General features: G+C 40.2%; 1 protein-coding gene across 4 annotated transcripts; it reads left to right on the top strand.

Annotated features, from left to right (window-relative positions):
* Positions 1-554: 554 nt before the first annotated feature.
* On the top strand, positions 555-7,986 carry LOC133916039 (uncharacterized). 4 transcript variants are annotated; one of them, XM_062359520.1, is made up of 7 exons: positions 555-711; positions 808-1,276; positions 2,266-4,484; positions 4,562-4,921; positions 5,406-6,008; positions 6,477-6,604; positions 7,744-7,986. In XM_062359520.1, the coding sequence occupies exons 3-7, from the start codon at positions 4,107-4,109 to the stop codon at positions 7,745-7,747; spliced, it is 1,473 nt and encodes a 490-aa protein (XP_062215504.1). In that variant the 5' UTR covers positions 555-711; positions 808-1,276; positions 2,266-4,106; the 3' UTR covers positions 7,748-7,986. The 4 variants fall into 4 exon arrangements, with proteins under 4 accessions (XP_062215504.1, XP_062215505.1, XP_062215506.1 ...); XM_062359521.1 differs by having other exon boundaries at positions 555-1,012; positions 1,114-1,276; XM_062359522.1 differs by having other exon boundaries at positions 555-1,276; positions 2,266-2,385; positions 2,587-4,484.
* Positions 7,987-19,156: the final 11,170 nt, after the last annotated feature.

Here is a 19,156-nt window from a genome sequence, read left to right as displayed (position 1 = left end):
AAAAGTGACAGGTACAGTATTGTACCCGTGCTCGTGCCTGTTGAGTACTGAAAATCCACAAGTCGTCCGTGGGTATTTGACAGCATCAATTCTCATCTTCAATCGGAACAAGCATTCACACAGTTTTAAAAGTGCCATTCTCATTCTAGAGCTCCAATCAGAATAAGCATTCACACCATTTTTAGCTTAAACAACAGACTAGACCAAAGCGCTAAGGTAATTATGTTAGGCACGTGTGCTGACGTGTGCTTCATGGCTATAACGTGGATACCCACAAGCGGACTATAATGCCATGCCTGACTCGTGAATTCTTAGGTACCCATAAAGGAAATTTAAGACATGTGTCTATGCCTGACGGGTACCGTATTTATGTCTGACGGGTACCATATCTACGAGTAGTATTATCATTTCTATATAACTTTACATCTAAAAATTTTTAGAACTAAAGATAATCAGCTTTAGACCTTGTTTGGGAGCCCATTTCCACACGGAGATCCAGTCGATTTCTCGGGTAGAGGACCACGGGGCAAAACCCTTGGGCTAGATCACGGCTGCGTTTGGAAGCTCACCACCCGGGGTTCGATGACCTGATCCTCCTCATTTCCACGGGGGCAATACGCCACGCCTCGATAGCTCGGGAACCCTTCCCTGTCGCTCGCTCATGATGCCGCCTCGACCTCCGCCTTCGCCTCCCTCGGTCGCCGCTCAGTGGTTCTCTCCTCACTCCGGCTCCTCCTGGCGAGTCTACTCTTCTTCCTCCCCTACAAGGATCAATCTCCTCCTCATCCCATGTTTTCCTCTCCTCAGGACTCCACACCTAATAATCCTTCTCAAATCTAAGGGACACTACAAGCATCCTTCTCAAATCTAGGGGACACTACGAGCATCCGCATGGAGAGAAGCAATGGTGTGAGGATCTACACGGGGAGGACCAACGGTGCGAGGATCCGCATGGGGAGGACCAACAACGCGAGGATCGTTGGGGCTGCAGTTGAGGGAGCTTCTTCGGAAGGTATGAAACCAAATTCTTTTATGTGTTGATTTCGTGCAAAATTCTTGGTAGGTCTGGCAGTTGGTTTTGGCTTTGCTTTGCTTTGCTTTGATTTGATATAGAGAGAGAAGGAGATGAATCAGAAGAGAAGATAGGATTTTCGTCGGCGACATCGAGATCGAGATTGTTGAGACTGAGCGCGCATCGCACAATGTCATCAGATCTTCGCTTCCAATTTCGATCCTTGCTTGTCTTCACCGTCCTGTCGCCGTCATCGATTGCAGGGTGCGATTGCGATTCTGCACGATTTTGTTTTGTTTTGGCTTCACAATTTGCTCTGATTCCGCTTTTGTTTCGTTTTGGAGAAAAGATTATGTAGTATGATTTTATTTTATTTGGTGCAGCAACAAACCGAACAGGAACCCCTAGATTAGATGAGGCCTTTTGGTTTGTGATTGAGGCAGGCATAGTCTGGGATCGATCGATCCATTTAGATTTGATTTGATCGACCATTTACTTGTGCAAAATTTAGTGCAAGATAAACATATCCTATAGATGAAAGGAACATATATAAGCACACGCGGATTTAGGGGAACCATTACATTTTGACCACAATCAAATTTTGGTTTAGAGGTTATTGAGATGAGATAAACCTCACATCTGAATTTGTTTAAAAAGCACTAGGATCAAATCTGCACATTTTATTAGGTTAGAGCTGGAGCCGGAGCCGACTACCGATGAGGCCTAGGCCTAAGTGCTTAACTCGCTCCAAACAGTTTGAATGTGCGATCACATATGTAGAGTCAAGTTGTGCATAATGCATCTGTGTAGCATGTGGTCTCTAATACTGAAAGTATGTATTAACTCTCTGCTTGAATAATGTAGACGATGCAATTGCAGAATTGCAGGATATTATGCTTGGCTTCTTTCATCAACAGATATTCATGTTTCTTTTCTTCTCCTAGAAAGTATGTCAGACACAATATTCAGATTTGTGTGTTGTTCTGATAAGATAAATTGTTGGCAAATCATGATATTTGTTGGAGATCTTGTTCGAGTGCCCTTAAGCTTCCTAATGCAATGCTGGTGTTATGCGACCATAAACATCTGGTTTTGAGAAATTTGCTATTAAAGTTTTGCAAGTGTCTTGTGTTTTTGAGAAATATATTTGATGGCATTTTGTTCATATTGAAGACTGTTGCTCGCAACTATGTTGCATTGCTTAACTGTATTTCTGTTGGATTGCTTAACTGTATTTCATATTATGTGAACAGATATCAAGCTCATACTGAAGGAGACTCAACACCAATGGTTACGCCCTTCTGAAATCTGTGAAATACTTAAAAACTACAGGAACTTCTGTATTGCTCCAGAACCACCAAACAGGCCTCCAAGTATGACATCAGTCTCCTACATCAAAGACTGATGCAGCTTAGTGGTATTTTTGCATAAAAGTAATTTTTCTTGATAAGATAAATCTGTGAAATACTTAAAAACTACAGAAACTTACTGGTATTCCTGAACCCTACATGATGATTTTTTATTTCTAGTTTGTTATTGCACTTTTTTTACAATGTGAGTATGTGTTTATGCAGATTGTTATGTTCTATAAAGTTACCTAAGGAATGCTATCTCAAAATGTGATGTTCGCTTGTGACTTCGATCTAAAATTCACATTTATTTTATGTGGGCGGAAAGGGTCTGCATCTGATGCAGGAGTTCTGCGATTTGCTCTTATGAAGGGTTTTAATGTGCCAGAGGGGAAATTTTACCTCGTATATGGTGGCTATGCAAACACACCGTCCTTCATTGCTCCATATCGAGGAGTTAGATACCATATTAGTAAGTTTAGAGGCGTCGTTCGTCTCGAAGAAATGATTATGCAAACTATAAAGGATTGTTCAATCATCGACATGCAATCCTCCACAATCACATTGAACGAGCAATAGGAGTGCTGAAAAAACGGTTTCTAATTTTGGAAGTGGGGACATTCCATCCAATAAAGTCTCAGATTAAGATTGCAGTTGCAGCGGTTGCATTTCATAATATCATTAGAGGGCAAAATGGTCAAGAAGGGTGGCTAGATGACCAACATGTTTATATTGAGCCATCCAATTATGTTGACTTGCCGAGGGGGACAATAACTATACAAACAATATGGAATCAATTGATAGAAGCACCCTAAGAGATCAGATTGTACTACAAATGTGGGCTGTCTACAATAATTAGTTGAGCATGATGTCTTGTAATGTAGTATGATAGCACTAGTTTGTGTGCTAGACATTTAAAGTACTACTAATGTAGTTCTTAAATTTGTTCATAATGTAGTTCTTGATATGTTTCATAATGTTCTTAAATTTGTTCAGATTTCTCATAATGTTCTTTTATAATAAGCATATTTTGCTTAAATTTATTGTGAAAAATATGTTCATGTCAACAGAAGGTACAAGAGCTTCATGCATTGGCAGATTAGCACTCAGTTGCTACAATGCTGATCTTGGTTGGTGTTTAGTGTCATGTTTTAGTGAAGAATAGTATTATTTTTACTTAATATTGACTCTAGGCCTCAATCATGTTGGACAGCCATGGATAATGTTTTTTCAGGTCTCAAATTTTGTTGATGTATGGATGAAGAGAAGCACAATTTGAGTGTTGGTGCAGATTTTAGCTAGTCTTTTTTAGTTTTAATGGGATGGAGGGAACCAAAATTTGAATGTATGGATAATCTTGTAATTTTGGTGCAGATTTATGGATTTTTAATGATTTTACAACGAGTTTCTCATTTTATTATTTCTTTCTGAATTTTTATTGATTTTTTTCTGATTTTTAAGACTATTCTAATTCCTCAGAGTTTTTATCCCCTCGGTCCCCGAACAGCGGCAGGAAACATACTAACCCATAACGAAATTCCCTCAAGAGAAATGAAATGCCCTCTAAATCTCCCTTGTGGATTTTCTTCCTGGGCTCTTTTCCCCTTGTTCCCAAACAAATTCGGAGTGGAGCTGCCCGCTCTAAACCCTCAAGTTCTCTTGTCTCCGTCGTCTGGTACTCAACACCGCTCTCCAAATCCCCAAAACCCTAACCCATCCACCGCACCTCCGCCGCCGCCGCCGCCATGGGAAGAAGAGGAGGCGGCCGCAAGCCCCGCGACTTCGCGACCTTCCGCCTCTTCCCCCGCGACGGCGCCGCCGACCCCAACGACCGCGTCTTCGTCCGTGTCGACAACAACGCCTACACCGTCCCCGGCTTCGCCGACGAGGACTCCTTCGACCCCTCCCTGTCCGACCCCTCCGCCGATGCCGACCACCTCTCTTCCTCCGCCTCCGGCCCTCTCCCTGAACACGTCCGCTGCCAGATCCTCGAGCTCGGCCTCCCAGACGACGGCTACAACTACCTCTTCCACCTCCGCGAGCTCCGCCCTTCTCCCGCCGCCGCCTCATCTCCCGTCCCCAGCTCCACCGCCCGCCCCGAGCCCCTCCCCCTCGACGTCAAGGTAGCGCCTTTCTCAGTTCTCTCTAACGCCCGGCCCTTTCTGCTATTGGAATGCCTAATTTTCGTTTCTTTGTGCAGGCGTATGATGCAAGTAGGGTACGGGTTGGCCCCAGAGAGGATGACTTGGACGAGGGGAAGACGATGTGTAAGGTGGCTACGAAGACGGCGCTGGTGAGGCGGGTGGAGAGGGCTGTCGACCCTGATGTTGCAAGGTTGCTTGATGAGAGCGATGTGTCTCATGGCGGGTCAGAGGATGAGGGGTTGGAGGAGGATTTTGTCGTCATGGCGAACCGGGCTGAGGGGGATGAGGAGGTGGAGGAGGAAGAGGAAGAAGGGAATGATGTGTTCAGTGATGTGGAAGACGGGGAAGAGTTTGAGAATGCAGAGGATGAGCCCAAGCCGAGAGTGCAGCGATTGCTGGATGAACAGTTTGATCTGGTGAGCTTATTTCACTTAATAAATTCTGACATTTGATTTGGTATACACTGGAGACAAAGTGTTAAGAAGTCCACACAATTTAGTATCAGACATAATTTAATGTCAATTATGTATAACTATAAACTATTTGCCCCCCTAATTCTGCTGCTAGATATCGCAGGACTCCTTGTCTGCCTGTCTTATTTACATCTTTGCTCATGAGCTTGTCATTTGCATTCGAACATTCTGTAGATGCAAAGTCTCTGGCTAGAAGATTTGGCAGGGTGTAATTAGTCACATAAGTACCTAACAACCGTAGAATAGGACTGCATTCATACCAACTGCTGGCCATGAAACTAATTCAAGTTAACATACAGGATGTCTTATCAACCTCTGCTGTTTATGCCATTGGACTAGAACACATTGTGCAAGGTTTTGACTGACTTCTCTTGTGTGATGCAAATGATATGCTGAAATTTTTATTTCTTGTGAATTGGACATACAGCTTGCTTTGGAAGAATATGGTGACAGCGATGATGATGGCAGAGGTGTTAGAGATGGGGAATATGAACTGCCAAGTGAAGTTATAGATGAATTGAAATTGTTCCACACTCAAAATGTATGTGTTGATGAAGAATATAGAACACCGGCAGATTTTGTTCGTAGAAAACTTGACTCAAGCACAGCAGATGAGGTGGATGAATCTACTAATGTAATAAAAAAGTGTGCTGAATATGCTGAAAGGTATTTGAATGAAGCTGCAGAGGAAGAAGAGGTTGTACTGGTTTCAGAAAGCAGTGACGAATCTGAAGTTTGGGACTGTGAGACCATTGTTTCTACATACTCTAACCTTGACAACCACCCTGGAAAAATTGAAACTCCAGGAAATCCTAGGAAGTGGCTTCCTAGAGTTTTCCCTGGAGAAACAGCTACAACGAATGATATCATCAAGCTTCAGGGGAAAGAGAAACTTCCAGTAGATTACCTACCTCAAAGGAAAAGAAATGGTGTGAAAGAGAAGAAAGTAAAGCCAGCAGAAGCTTCAAGTGCTGCAAGTTTTAAAAAAGAAGCTCAGAAGGAAACAAAGGAAGAAAAGAAGGCAAGAAAGGTAAAAAGAATAAGTTTAGTTTTAGGTTTCTAGTGGACTGTTATGGTCATTCAATATATGAGATTAATTAAATTGAAAGAAGAAAAAAATGTTAATATTGTTCATTTGGTTCTTACCAGGCTTCAAAAGCTGACCAATCAAATGACATATTTTGTCTGTTTTGTTTTGCATTCGAGCTTATTGATAAACTAGTTTATATATATTGACCATTTGACTTATGACAAACTGGTGTCAGTAGTATCAACTTTTAGTAAAATAGTGGCATCTTAGTTATCATGTTTGTCTTTGGTTATTTTTAATTGCATAGCGATATACATTGTGGCCCAGTTGATGTTCCCATGCTTCTCTGTCATCAAATGATTTCTAAAACCTGCACGATACAACAAATCATTTAACTTTTACAAACATGCTTGAAATCACTTATTGATCTTTACATCATGCCTCTGGCCCTTTGTTTTCTTACTTTAGGCAGCAGTGAAAGGGGAGAAGAGAGAAGCACGGAAAGCAAAGAAAGAGCTCAAAGGCTTGTATAAATCTGAAACACAGAAGGCTCAAAGAGTTGCTGCTGTTACAGGACCATCTTCCATACGGCTAATGTAAGATATCGTTTTGATTCTCTTGTTGCACTGTGAATTGAATAGATTTATAGGTGTTGGTGTGTAACGCCTACCAAAACTCGTACTCTGATGGTCATGTTGTCTCTTGATAAACAATGAGCTTGGTGAAATTGTGCAAATCACTTTGGGTTGAACATAAAATTGACATGTAAAATTTTCAAAATATTTTTTGCGAGGAATTCTTAAAATAAATACATAGTTATATGGAGTGCTTCTCCACAGTTTAAAATAATAAGTTAAACTGAAAAGGCATTAAGATAAACGAAAAAAAGGTGTGTTTACGCTTTAGGTACTTCTAATTTAGGCTTGCCCGTTATACTAGTTCTAACGTGAGTGGGGTCATCCCAAAAAAAGCCCGCGCTGCCCGTAACTTCGATTCAAAATCAATGACTAAAAAAGCCAATCTCCCTCGAGCTTTGGATTCAACTCAGCTTGAACTTCGCAAATATGAATTCGACTTTGAACGCAACAAATTCAACTTGAAACTCACATATATAAGAAAATTAAACTTGGAAACTGCAAATTTGAACTCAGAATTTAACTTTGAACTGAAACCAATTAACATTGAACTGTGGTCCCAAGCTTTGAACTCGAACAAAATGAAACTTCAGACAAAAGATAATCGGCTTTAAACTAAAAAATGGTCACGTATACAGGGATTTTCAACTTGGATTGCATAGCGTGCTAGGAGCAATCTTCTTGCGGGATCTGTAAAAAGGGTATCAGCTTATCGATGTGTGCTTGGGGATGAAAGAAAGTGATGGGTGCTGAGTTTTCTGCTTCGGCCCAGGCCGTATCAGTCTGGGAGTCTTGTGAGCTCTTTGCTTTATGCGTATCAACCATTGGTTAGCAAAGAAACGGGCACGTGGAAGAAAGTATTTTCGTTTCTCACCTTTTCTCTTTGTTTTTGAATTTATTATAGTCGATCAGGATTTTGTTTCTTTCTTCTTTTGTCCCAACACAAATTCAATTTAGTTTGAAGTGCAACATGGAACCATGTTAAGACTTTGCTGAAATGTTTTAGGAACTTTGCATGTTAATTTGGTTCTACAACATTAGATATGCCCAAGTTGATATACATATTTTGTGGATGCTGAAGTGGATTTCCCATGTAACAGGTAATGGTCTGGATGCTTTGTAACATGTTCCCTACGATATAGACATATAGTCATAGCTGAAATTCTAAGAGATCCTCCAGAGCAAAACAAGACTATGGAAGGATATCTCGTACCGGGGTCATCTTTTGCCATGCTTGTGGTTTTTGTCGACAAGAGACCCCGTCGCATAGTTCTTGCCTTTATATTCTCTTGTTAAATCTTGGAATTTTGTCTCCTTAATGCGAAACTTGTTATGGGCATAGTTCTTGCCTTTATATTCTCTTGTTAAATCTTGGAATTTTGTCTCCTTAATGCGAAACTTGTTATGGGTATTGTAATAGTACTAAGTTAATTAATGGAGATGAATGGTTTTGTGCGCTGATATTAGGAATCTAGCAAGAGCTCCGTAGGAATTTGTAAGAACCAAATCAGATCCTCCAAAAATCCTTTAAACCCCATGTTCCAAACAGGGACTGCAATCCGCTCCAAGCAGACTGCAGGTGGCCAAAACTGAAAGAAGTATTGTGAATCAGTGATGCACATTGTCCGAATTTTTTATTTTTACATTTTCTAATATAAATATTTATAAAAATATATTAAGATTTGTGAAAATAAATGCTTACTATCCTCTCATGGAGTGGTTAGAACTATTTTCTAATTATAGGAAACAAGTTACCCTTACACCATGAGAGGGGCGGTTAGCCCCCAACCCCGGTTAGTCTTTATAAAAAGGTTGAAATTTAGTTAAAATAACCATTTTAATCTAAAAAAAGAAAGGGGAAGAGAGGAGAAGAGAGGGAGGTAGCGTGGTGAAGTTCTACTATTTTTTTTTATCTGTGGATGTTTTGGATCTTAGTTTCTGATGAACTTTTTAGACTTTTATTTTTATTAGTAATTAAAATACCATTAGATCTAGTGTTTAGCGATATAACATTGGTTACATTAAAATGAGGTTTTTATGTATTTTGCGGTATATTGTAAAGATCTATTTTAATATGGTAGGATAGTTATCAGATATATAGTTGTATTTATAGTACGATAATTTCAATTATCTAGATTTTATAAAATAGTGATGTAGGTAATAATTATAGATAATTAGAAATTTTATTAAGTAGATGGGTTTAATTAGTTTAAATTGGTTAGTTTGCTTAGAAGCAATATTGATTGTAGTGAACTAAACACATTGTTAGATGATCATCGGTTCTAGAAATTTTGTCAAAGTTTCGATAATCAGAAGTATAGGGTTTCAGTATTAACGTTGGCCATATTTTTAGATGTTTTCAGGTATATCCAATAAGCTATATTTTTAGATATATTATAGTAAAGATCATATTGATTATGGCCTTAGCGGTGTAAATCTTTCGAGATTTTAGCATGTCATCAAGGGACTTAGTAGAGCCAATGAAAGAACCATAGTGGACATATGCAAGTGGCTGATATGCCATTTTCAACTGGATCTTCAGTACCGTGAGCTTAAGCTGAAAACGGTGCTAAGCCGTGCTACTCAGGGGTACTTCGGGGAGCTCATCCCGATTAATGCGACCGCTACTTAGAGGCAATACGTAGATATAGCATGTGAACGTGGTCTTCCTCTGTTATGCTAGCTGAGACATACCAGAAGGATCCAACGGAGATAAACGTTAGGGAAGCAGTAGCAGGAGCAAGTCATGCAGTGGTGGATGAAGCAGACTAGGCAACTATGGGGGCCAAGCAGGACATTGGGGATGTGTAGAAGATGCAAGCGAGGGGTGTAGCCGATGAGGAGAGCACATCTTTAGTATAATTGAAGAGATGGAGAGGGAGGATCAAGAGCTCGAGAAAGCCATTGCTAATGATAATTCATCCGACGAGGAGGAAAGTGCTCATGTTCCTGCAGAGTAGAGTAATTAGGATTTTTCAAAGCTAGTGGTCATCGGACACCGTGGGAATATCATAAGAACGAGGTGTCTCAGGGTGCTATGTATCCTAATAAGGAGATAGCTATTGATGCAGTAAAATACTGGTCACTATCTCTTTAGAGGCAATTCAATATTGTGAAGTCAAGCAAAATGGAGTATGACGTCAAGTGTTTGGTGCCAGATTGTACGTGGTGGGTGCATGAATTCAGGGGGAAATGGGTTGACCGCTAGGAGTGCTCAATAGTTAGGGAGCATAACTGTCTCATTGAGAAAATAGAGTTATACCGAAATATGTCATCTGCTTTTGTTGCCAATATTATGTATGGAGAGATTGTCAACAAACTAAAGTATGATCCACGATCAATATTTTGTGCTATTGAGAAAAGGTTCCAGTACACAATAAGTTATGCCAAGGTATGGAGGGTGAAACAGAAGGCTATTGAGATGAGGTTTGGGCCATATGAAGCATCATATGATAACTTACCACGTCAACTAGCCACAATATGTGCGAGAAAACCTAGAAGTTACTTTGACATCAAGCATTACCCCTCGGGTGAAGTGTCTTGAATGCGAGTATTGCAACGTGCTTTCTTTGCATTTGCAACAATCATCAAGATATTTATGCACTATTGACCCATCATTTGGTTGGACGCGATGTTCCTCACTAGGAAGTATAAATGATAGATACTGTCTATAATTAGGGTAGACAAGAACAACCAAGTCATGCCACTAGGGCTTGCCTTTGTGGAGAGCGAGAATGATGATAGCTGGTATTGGTTCCTTGAACGGGTGAAGCATGCTATTGTTCTGGACCGGTTGTAGGAATCGGTGATGTCCTAAGAGGGGGGTGAATTAGGACACTTACAACTATTTTAGCTCCAAAAACAACATAAGATAAACCTATATCAATTTCTATCTAAATATGCTCTAAGTTTATCTAGTGTGTCTACTCTACCGATCAAAGCGCTTGCAAGCTATCTAAGAAGGTAAATTGCAAATAAGTAAATGCGGAAACATAAATAAGGTAGAGAGAACAAACTTGGCATAAGGATTTTTTTTTTCCTGTTGTATCGATAGCATAAATACCACCTCTAGTCCATGTTGGAGCTCCACAAAGGATATGCTCCCGGTCGGCATCTGGTCACAACTCTTGAGTCACTAAGTCACAAAGATAAGGCCTCCACCTGGATGAGCCACCAAGCCACTAAGGCAAGGTCTCACCACTAACTTCTCTTCCGGTTCCTCGCCGCTGTGATCACTTCGAGCTTGAACCACCAAGGCAAGGGACTCTGCGTCCCCGTACACGCTTCTCGTCACCACTGCACACCAAGTTGGAGGATCAACAAGCTTGAGCAATTCCGGCTCAAGTTACCAGCGAGTCACAAAGACTCCAATGTACCGACGTACCAAGAGGTACAAGCTTGGATCACTCCCCTATCCACTCTCTAGGCAGCAATTACCTAACAACACACTCTCTAGGCCTATAAGCACTAATCACTCTCTAATCTTATGCTTAATTACCTTGGATGATCACTTTAAGCACTTTGGTGCTTGGATGTGTATATGAGCTTCTCTAGACTCTAGCAGCACACCACACTCTGCAGACGTTGTATTTTACCCACAAGGTGTTTCTTCCAATTTTGCCGAGCATCTGTTATCGATGAAAAATTCTTACACACTACCGAGGTGTGCACTAGGAATCCACTACAAAGCCTTTATAATACCCCTCTCAGCACATGTCTACCTGCTAAGGTTTCACTGTCGTATGATTCCACCTCAACAATGGAATCCCCCTCTTGCGCCTTTCAGATCTAAGGAAGTACACCCTTTCATTCCCCGTTCATCTATTTGGTCTATACTATGCTGAAAGTAAAGAAAATTACTTGGCTAGGCTTATCCCATAGCAAGCTTGTGGTGGTACTATAAACACAGAAAGGTCATTCCATGAATCGGTCCTTAGATTTGAGCAAGACTACCATATTCCCATCTCTACATCCCATACCGATCATACAATATGTTCAAATCCCTATGCCATGTTGCTACAAAAATTATTTCATCATATTTTATCATTATTGCATAGAATAATTATCAATTTCATAGAACAATTATCATGACTTCCATCCCAAAGCAAGACTAAGCATCATCTACCCTTCCATAACCCAAAACCATACTATGGCGACAAGGATGATAAATGAAAACTAGGGTAAAGCCTAACTCATGGGATTCTCAACATATTATTAACATGCATGTTTGTAAAATAAAATATTTGTAAAATTAGGATAAATATATTCAAGAAGACAACTTGACTTCACTGAACTCAGTTGGGTCTTCACAATCCGGATCTCGCAGACCTTCTAGCTCCTCCTAAACATTGATGTTTACTCATAACATACGCGAAAAACAACAACACATAAACACCAAGATCCAAAAAGAACCAAATATCACACAAAAAATATCATCATATACAAGATCACACTTTTCCAGATAGTCCGACGAAAGAACGGGTCAAAATAGAGCTACGATTAACAAGTTATAATTTTCTAAAGATTAAAACAAGACTAAAAAGATTATCTACCGATGAAATTATGTTTCTAGCAATTTTCTAGAATTTTTATAAAGCCATCTATGATTTTCTAGGATTTTTCTAGAATTTTCTAGCATTTATTTGAATTATAAAACTATTTAAAAATATTAAACATAATTAAATAAACCTAATAAAAATTATCAGAAATTAATTTCCTAATTTTTATTTTTGGAATTATTTTTACACTAGAAATCTATTTATTGCTCAATATTAACTAATTATGACGTCCGCAAAACAATTAAGACAATTTAAAAGAAAAACAATGATGACTGGGTTGGCTAACTTGGCTCCCTATGCTGAGGTGGCTTGATGACACGACAGACACGTAGGACTCAAACGCTGACGTGGCTGCCACGTCATCACTGATTGGGATTATAAACCGAAGGGGTAGGATGATCTAATCTCGGCCCTCGGTGGCACGGCGGTGACAATGCTACGTAGCGGCTCTCGGGTTCTAAACCTGGTAGCGGATTTGGGATGCTCTAGGGGAGGGGTCTTAGGTGCCTTATATACCCAGAGGAGATAGAACTCGTGGATGGCTCGGAATCGATTTGAACGGCGATGGCATCGACTCGAACTCGATTTCATTGGAGAAAAGGTGATCTTCAGCTGTGATTCTTGCTTATCCGTAGTTGGTGAGCTTCTAGAAGTCGTCCTCCTTTGTTTGCGCGTCATACTTGATCCTTGGCCTGTGGCCGGCTTGGATTTCCTGTGATGGCATAGCTCGGCGGCGCATGAGAGAGAGGGAGAGGGCGCTTGAGGTAGGGGACGGTCGGGCGGGCTGGGTGGTCGAGCTAGGCTAGGCCGAAACAAAGAGAAGAGAGGGAAAGGAGATGGTCTTTAGCCTGTTGACTCAAAAAGCTTTTCTTTTTCTTTTCTATTTCTCTCATATATATACACATGTATATTTATATACATACAATGTATATATCACATATATATACTTCTATTAGCTCACAAAATCAACCAACCAATCAAACAAACAAATAAACACATATACACACTTAGGATTATTTAGTTTTGTAAAACTCTTTTATTTCCTTGGAAAAAGTTTTTCTTGGTTCTGAGAATCTGGGGTCTTACAAAACCCACCCCCCTTAAGTGAATATCGTCCCCAAGATTCGGGCTGATCTCCAAACAGGTGAGGAAAATCTGCATTTAGCTCTTCTTCTTATTCCCAGGTTGCTTCATCTTTAGTATGGTAACCCCATTAAGTGCTCAGTATTCTATACACATCCTTTGGCTTCCATCTTTATTTTGTACAAAGAGCACAGGTGCTCCCCATGGCGAGTTACTAGGGCGAACATAACCCTTCTCTAACAACTATTGAATTTGCTTTTTTAATCCGACTAAGTCATTGGCAGGCATCCTATAGGGTCTCTTAGCTATAGGTGCAGTTCTAGGCACAAGATCAATTACAAACTCAATGTCTCGGTCTGGCGATATAACTGGTAATTCATCCGAGAACACATCTAGAAACTCATCGACTATTCGTATCTAGTCCACTGTCGATCCTTCAAAATGGTTTAGTTTGAATTCCTCTGCTGATGACGTGTTTGCCACAAACTCTATCTTGACACGCTCTCCATTTTCCAAGGTAGCTGCCCTTTTGGCACACTATATTTCAAGAATCACATCGATCCCATCTGATTCTAGGACGATATTGGTCGCAGTTCTGAGTTGGAGCAGGTGTCTTCGTTGGTGTGTTCAAGTTGAATGGGACCGGGGTCTGGTTCTACCTCCTCTTAGGACACTGATTAGCATAGTGTCCAATCTCATGATAGTTGAAATATGTGTGTCCAGTTGTAGCATGTGGGTTAGGGTTCTTGGCCGGGGCTAGTGTGTTGTAGCTTGTATTGGAGTGGGATTGTTGGTTCACAGAACAAGGTGCTGCTGTTTGAGGCCTAAACTAAGTGGATGACTATTGTTGTCCCTGGTACAGCACGGTGCATGGGCGAGAGTTAATGCCTGAGTGTTGCCCTTGTGAGGCCATTCTTCTCTTGTGATCTTCACTGATCATACGACGTTTGTCTTCCAATACTATTGTCTTGTTTACCAAATGCTGAAAATCCGGATAGTCATGGGTGCTTAACTGAGCTTGCATCCTATAAACCAATCCATACAACAAATGCTCATGATTCTTCTCGCTAGTGTCAACATCCTCTGGTGCATACCTTGAGAGTTGAGTAAACTAGTTGACATACACATTCATTGACATAGATACTTTCTTCAGATTGCGGAACTCCTTCATCATAGCGATAGTGCATGACGGCACATGATGGTGATAAAAAGCTTCCTTGAATTCTGTCCAAGTGACTGACTCATGATCCTCATGGGCGTTGCAGAAAACATCCCACCAGCCAGCGGTAGGATCGATGAGCTGATGTGTAGCATATAGAACCTTCTCATGATCATTGCATTGCGTGATCAATAACTTCTTCTCGATTGTCTTAAGCCAATCATCTGCATCGAGCGGTTCAGTGGTGTGAGAGACGTAAGTGGCTTAGTCCTCATAAATTCCCCCAACTTGGACTGGTTATGGTAGTGGGGCTGTTAGGGTGGCTAATTCTGAGTAGTCTATTGCATGATAGTTATTGTCTGGGCCATCCCTTGCAAGATCTGGGTTTGCATAACCATAAGTTGCTCCATAGTCATTAGAGGTGGTGGTGGAGGTGGGGTTTCTATGTGGTTGTCACTGCCTCTGAGGTTGCTCCTGGTGTTAACCATTTGGCAGAGTAGGGCATAGATAAGAGAAAGGCGCAAGATTCTAAGAAGAGGTCTATGTTGTACAGACTGATTTTACTTTAAAAAACTCTTATTATACTTATTAATATTATCAAACCCTACTTCTAGGATGTGGGTGCAAACAGGGTGCCTAAGGGTGATCCTGCAACTAACTTCTGACACTCATAAGCAAAAAGATCCATAAGAACCAAAAACTCCGGAACAACCTAAACGACACTACTGATTTATCTCTATTATTCTAACAGGTGACTCCCTATTTGGTAGACATGGTGGGGTTGCAGTTTCCATCCGAGTCACTGTCTGGATACTCTGATCCTGAGTTGGAGAGAGGTTTGGAGTGAGCTCTCTTGCTTGGGGGTGTCGGAGTGTCATGTTGTCCTCTTTAGCTTCTTCCAAGCAATAAAGAACCTCCTTCAGTTCTTGCATGGTGCTCTCATAGAGTCGATCCAGAGCGATGGTCAGTCTCTTCATCGCAGTAGCATCGAACTCCAGTGTCCGGGCTTGAGTCTCCACAAACGTGGACGTAGCGGTACAACGAATCCTTGGTTATTGCTCCTTAGTCTAGGCACACGTGGTAGAGGGCTCGACGGGTGGTGTCTCGTATGCCTACTTCGAAGCTGGACCTCCTTGTTTTCGTGGTGTTGGTGCGTGCAACTCTAAATTCTCCCTTGTGTGCACGACGTTCATAGACAAAGATGGTGATGGACCATTCCGTGTGGTTGGCTGGCCTTGTTCCTTCATACATTGGCTTCTTCTGGTGCCCCATGTCAGTAAGTAAGGCCCATAGCATCCTTGGTAAGATCCTTTGGTGCAATCCATTGGAATGGCAAACTTCGTTGAGATCCGACTCCATCTGCAGGTTTGAGCACAAGAGGAAGGTAAGTAAACCTTACAAGAAGGGAGGAAGGTAAGGGGTCTTTGAGCATAACTTTTATTCTTTCTAAAGTTCCTCTTTTTTAGGGTTGACCAAGCTATCTAAGGTTGTGTTCTAAGTCGATATGTCTCTGATACCACTTCTATCGAGACTGGTTTAAGGAAAAAAAAAACCTAATCACTTCTATGTGCTAAGCTCATGAATCAATCCCAACATATAGTGACTCCATTGATAATAATCATCACAATATCCAAGTATGTGTTCCAAAGTTCCTCTTTTTTAGGATTGACCAAACTATAAAAGGTTGTGTTCTAGGTCGATATGGCTCTAATACCACATTTGTCGAGAGTGGTTTAAGGAAACAAACTAATCACTTCTATGTGTTGAGCCCATAAATCAATCCCAACATATAGTGACTTCATTGATAATAACCATTACAATATCCATACCTTAATTGAATTAAATTTTCTTACACAAATGACTTTCAAGGGTCGAAGAGTCAAATAAATTGTAGTGAAACTAAACGAACTATAAGTACTCTAATCTTTTATGACTCTTTCGCAGGTATTATCGACGTAGAAAACATCTTAGAACTATCCACTTTCAGCGTACTCTTCGATACATTCTCCAACTGAGTGTTTGATGATAGCAAGAGTGAGCACATGTTGTACTCAGCAAATTGTGAATGAAATAGTATGCATATGAAGGCTTTAATAAGAATATGGCTAAATGACTCTTTGACATAAACATCATTTAAGTAAAAATATTCAAAAAACGATAATAGTTAAGTGAATAACAACCATCTCAAGATTCCATCCATCTTGACTTAACCAACAACTAATCACCTCAACCAAAATCCCATCCACTAAATTTAAACACCTCAATCATAGTTTCCACTACTATAATTGATCATCCTCAACTATGATTCCCCCATCATAGGTGACCAACTAAACAAAACATCAAGTTCTAATCATAGTACGTTTTCAATGCCGCTCGTGACCGTGAGCACGGGTGGATATTCAGTTTTAACACTATACAAGGTTGTACTTTACCCACAAGATGTTTCTTCCCATTTTATCAAGCATCCGTTGGCCGACAGAAAACTCTTACACACTACCAAAGTGTGCGCTAGGAATCCACTACAAAGCCTTTACAATGCCCCTTTCAGCACATGTCTAACCGCTAAGGTTTCACTGCCGCATGATTCAACCTCAACAACGAAATCCCTTTGCACCTTTCGGATCTAAGGAAGTACACCCTTCCATTCCTTGTTCATCTACTTGGTCTACACTACATTGAGAGAAAGAAAATTACTTGGCTAGGCTCGTCCCATACCAGGCTTGTGGTGGTACTGTAAACACAGAAAGGTCACCCCACAACCGGTCCTTAAATTTGAGCAAGACATGCTCAAATCCCTATTCCATGTTGCTACAAAAATTGTCCATCATATTTTATCATTCCCATCCTTATACCACATTCCCATCTGTACATCCCATACCGATCATATCACATACTCAAATCCCTATACCGGTCCTTAGATTTTATCATCACTATACCACATTTCCATCCGTACATCCCATACCGATCATACCACATGCTCAAATCCCTATGCCATGTTGCTACAAAATTATTTCATCATATTTTATCATTGTTGCATAGAACCATTATCAATTTCGTAGAGTATTATCATGACTTCCAACCCAAAGCAAGGCTAAGCATCATCTACCATTCCATAAATCAAAACTATACTATGGCGACAAGGATGATAACGAAAAACTATGGTAAAGCCTAACTCGTGGGATTTGCCAACATATTATTAGCATGTATGTTTGTAAAACAAAACATTTGTAAAATTATGATAAATATGTTCAATAACACAACTTGCCTCTACTGAACTCAGTTGGGTCTTCAAAATCCTGATCCTGCAGACCTTCTAGCTCCTCCTGAACATTAACGTCTACTCGCAACATACGCGAAAAACAACAACATATAAACACCAAGATCCAAAATATTAGTAGACTTTCATATGGCAGATAGAATATAAAGACAAAATATAAGGAGCATGAGATGGCTCTTAAGAAAGATGGGAGTAAACCATCAAAAGGCGCTCACTCCATCGAAGCGTCACCATACAATGTCTACAACATTTGTAGTCAACCCGTGCAACAAATGCAAAAACAATAGGGATACATGTCAATAAACTATGCGTATCAAAGAGAAAGACATAAGATTTTATACAAGTTTGAGCTTCTTTTAGAATAATATCCCTACGTTCTAAACTGTGTTTATTAATATCAGAAGAAGACAATTATAATGGGGTGTGTCTAAATTTACTTATGAATCTTGGCAAGGCATCTCCTGTTCTACATTCTTAAGCTTTTGTCGGATGAGTCTGATCATGGCTTGAATCTGTTGTGGATTTCAATGTGTTGTTTCTGCTTTCTATCCAACCTCTACTTTTCCTTCATTTTCCTCTCCTCTAACCCCCTCTACCTACCCCTCTATCTCACCTTATGTAGTTAGGTTGGGAAGACACATTGTACTTGGAGTCTCAATCATAACATTTCTAGATTATATTATCTAGAGGATTATTTCCTAATTCAGGGATATTTTCTATATAAAACATGATGAAATACCTGGAATATTCACACATGTCTTATTTATCTCATATCAGTTATTAAACCTACCATACAAGATAATGAATATGTGTACTATAGTATTCCATCCTAAGAAATACCGTATTTCTAGTCATTTCTTAATTATTAATTTTCAAATCCTTATCATAGAGGCCCCAATTATCTTAGAAGAGGGTGGTCAAATTATACCTAGTTGGGAATGGTTCTTGGCAAAATAAATGTTCTTCCTAGTCGGGAATCATCTTCAATTGAATGGAATTTTTTCTGGTCGAAAAACTCTTCCAATCGAATAGACTTTAACATGTAAAGGCCTACATAGTTGGGAATTACATTCGACCATAGAAGCCCAAGGTCCCTTTCTCTTTTTTTTGTCCTAAAAGAAATATCACATTAGATACACACGACTACTGAGAAGAGTTGAAGCAATCATATCATCTGTAAAGATAACTTTGAAATTTGGAACTTGTTAGTAACGCCGTTAATTGCAGTGGTAACGTCGGTGCCTATTATGGAACTTCAGTTGCCAAACCATTTTCCCTTATAAAAAAGAGGGAAATAGACAATATCTTCTCTTTCGTATTTGCACTCTCAAATCCTCTATCTTTGAGCAAAAATATTTCCCCTCCGTCAACCTCCAACTCCTAAACTTGGTGCTTGATGCTTGCGGTTCATACCTTGATGATGAACCGAATGAAGA

The sequence above is a fragment of the Phragmites australis genome, chromosome 4, assembly GCF_958298935.1.
Source record: "Phragmites australis chromosome 4, lpPhrAust1.1, whole genome shotgun sequence".
Classification (NCBI taxonomy): domain Eukaryota; kingdom Viridiplantae; phylum Streptophyta; class Magnoliopsida; order Poales; family Poaceae; genus Phragmites; species Phragmites australis.
This window is presented reverse-complemented; position numbering and strand designations above follow the sequence as displayed.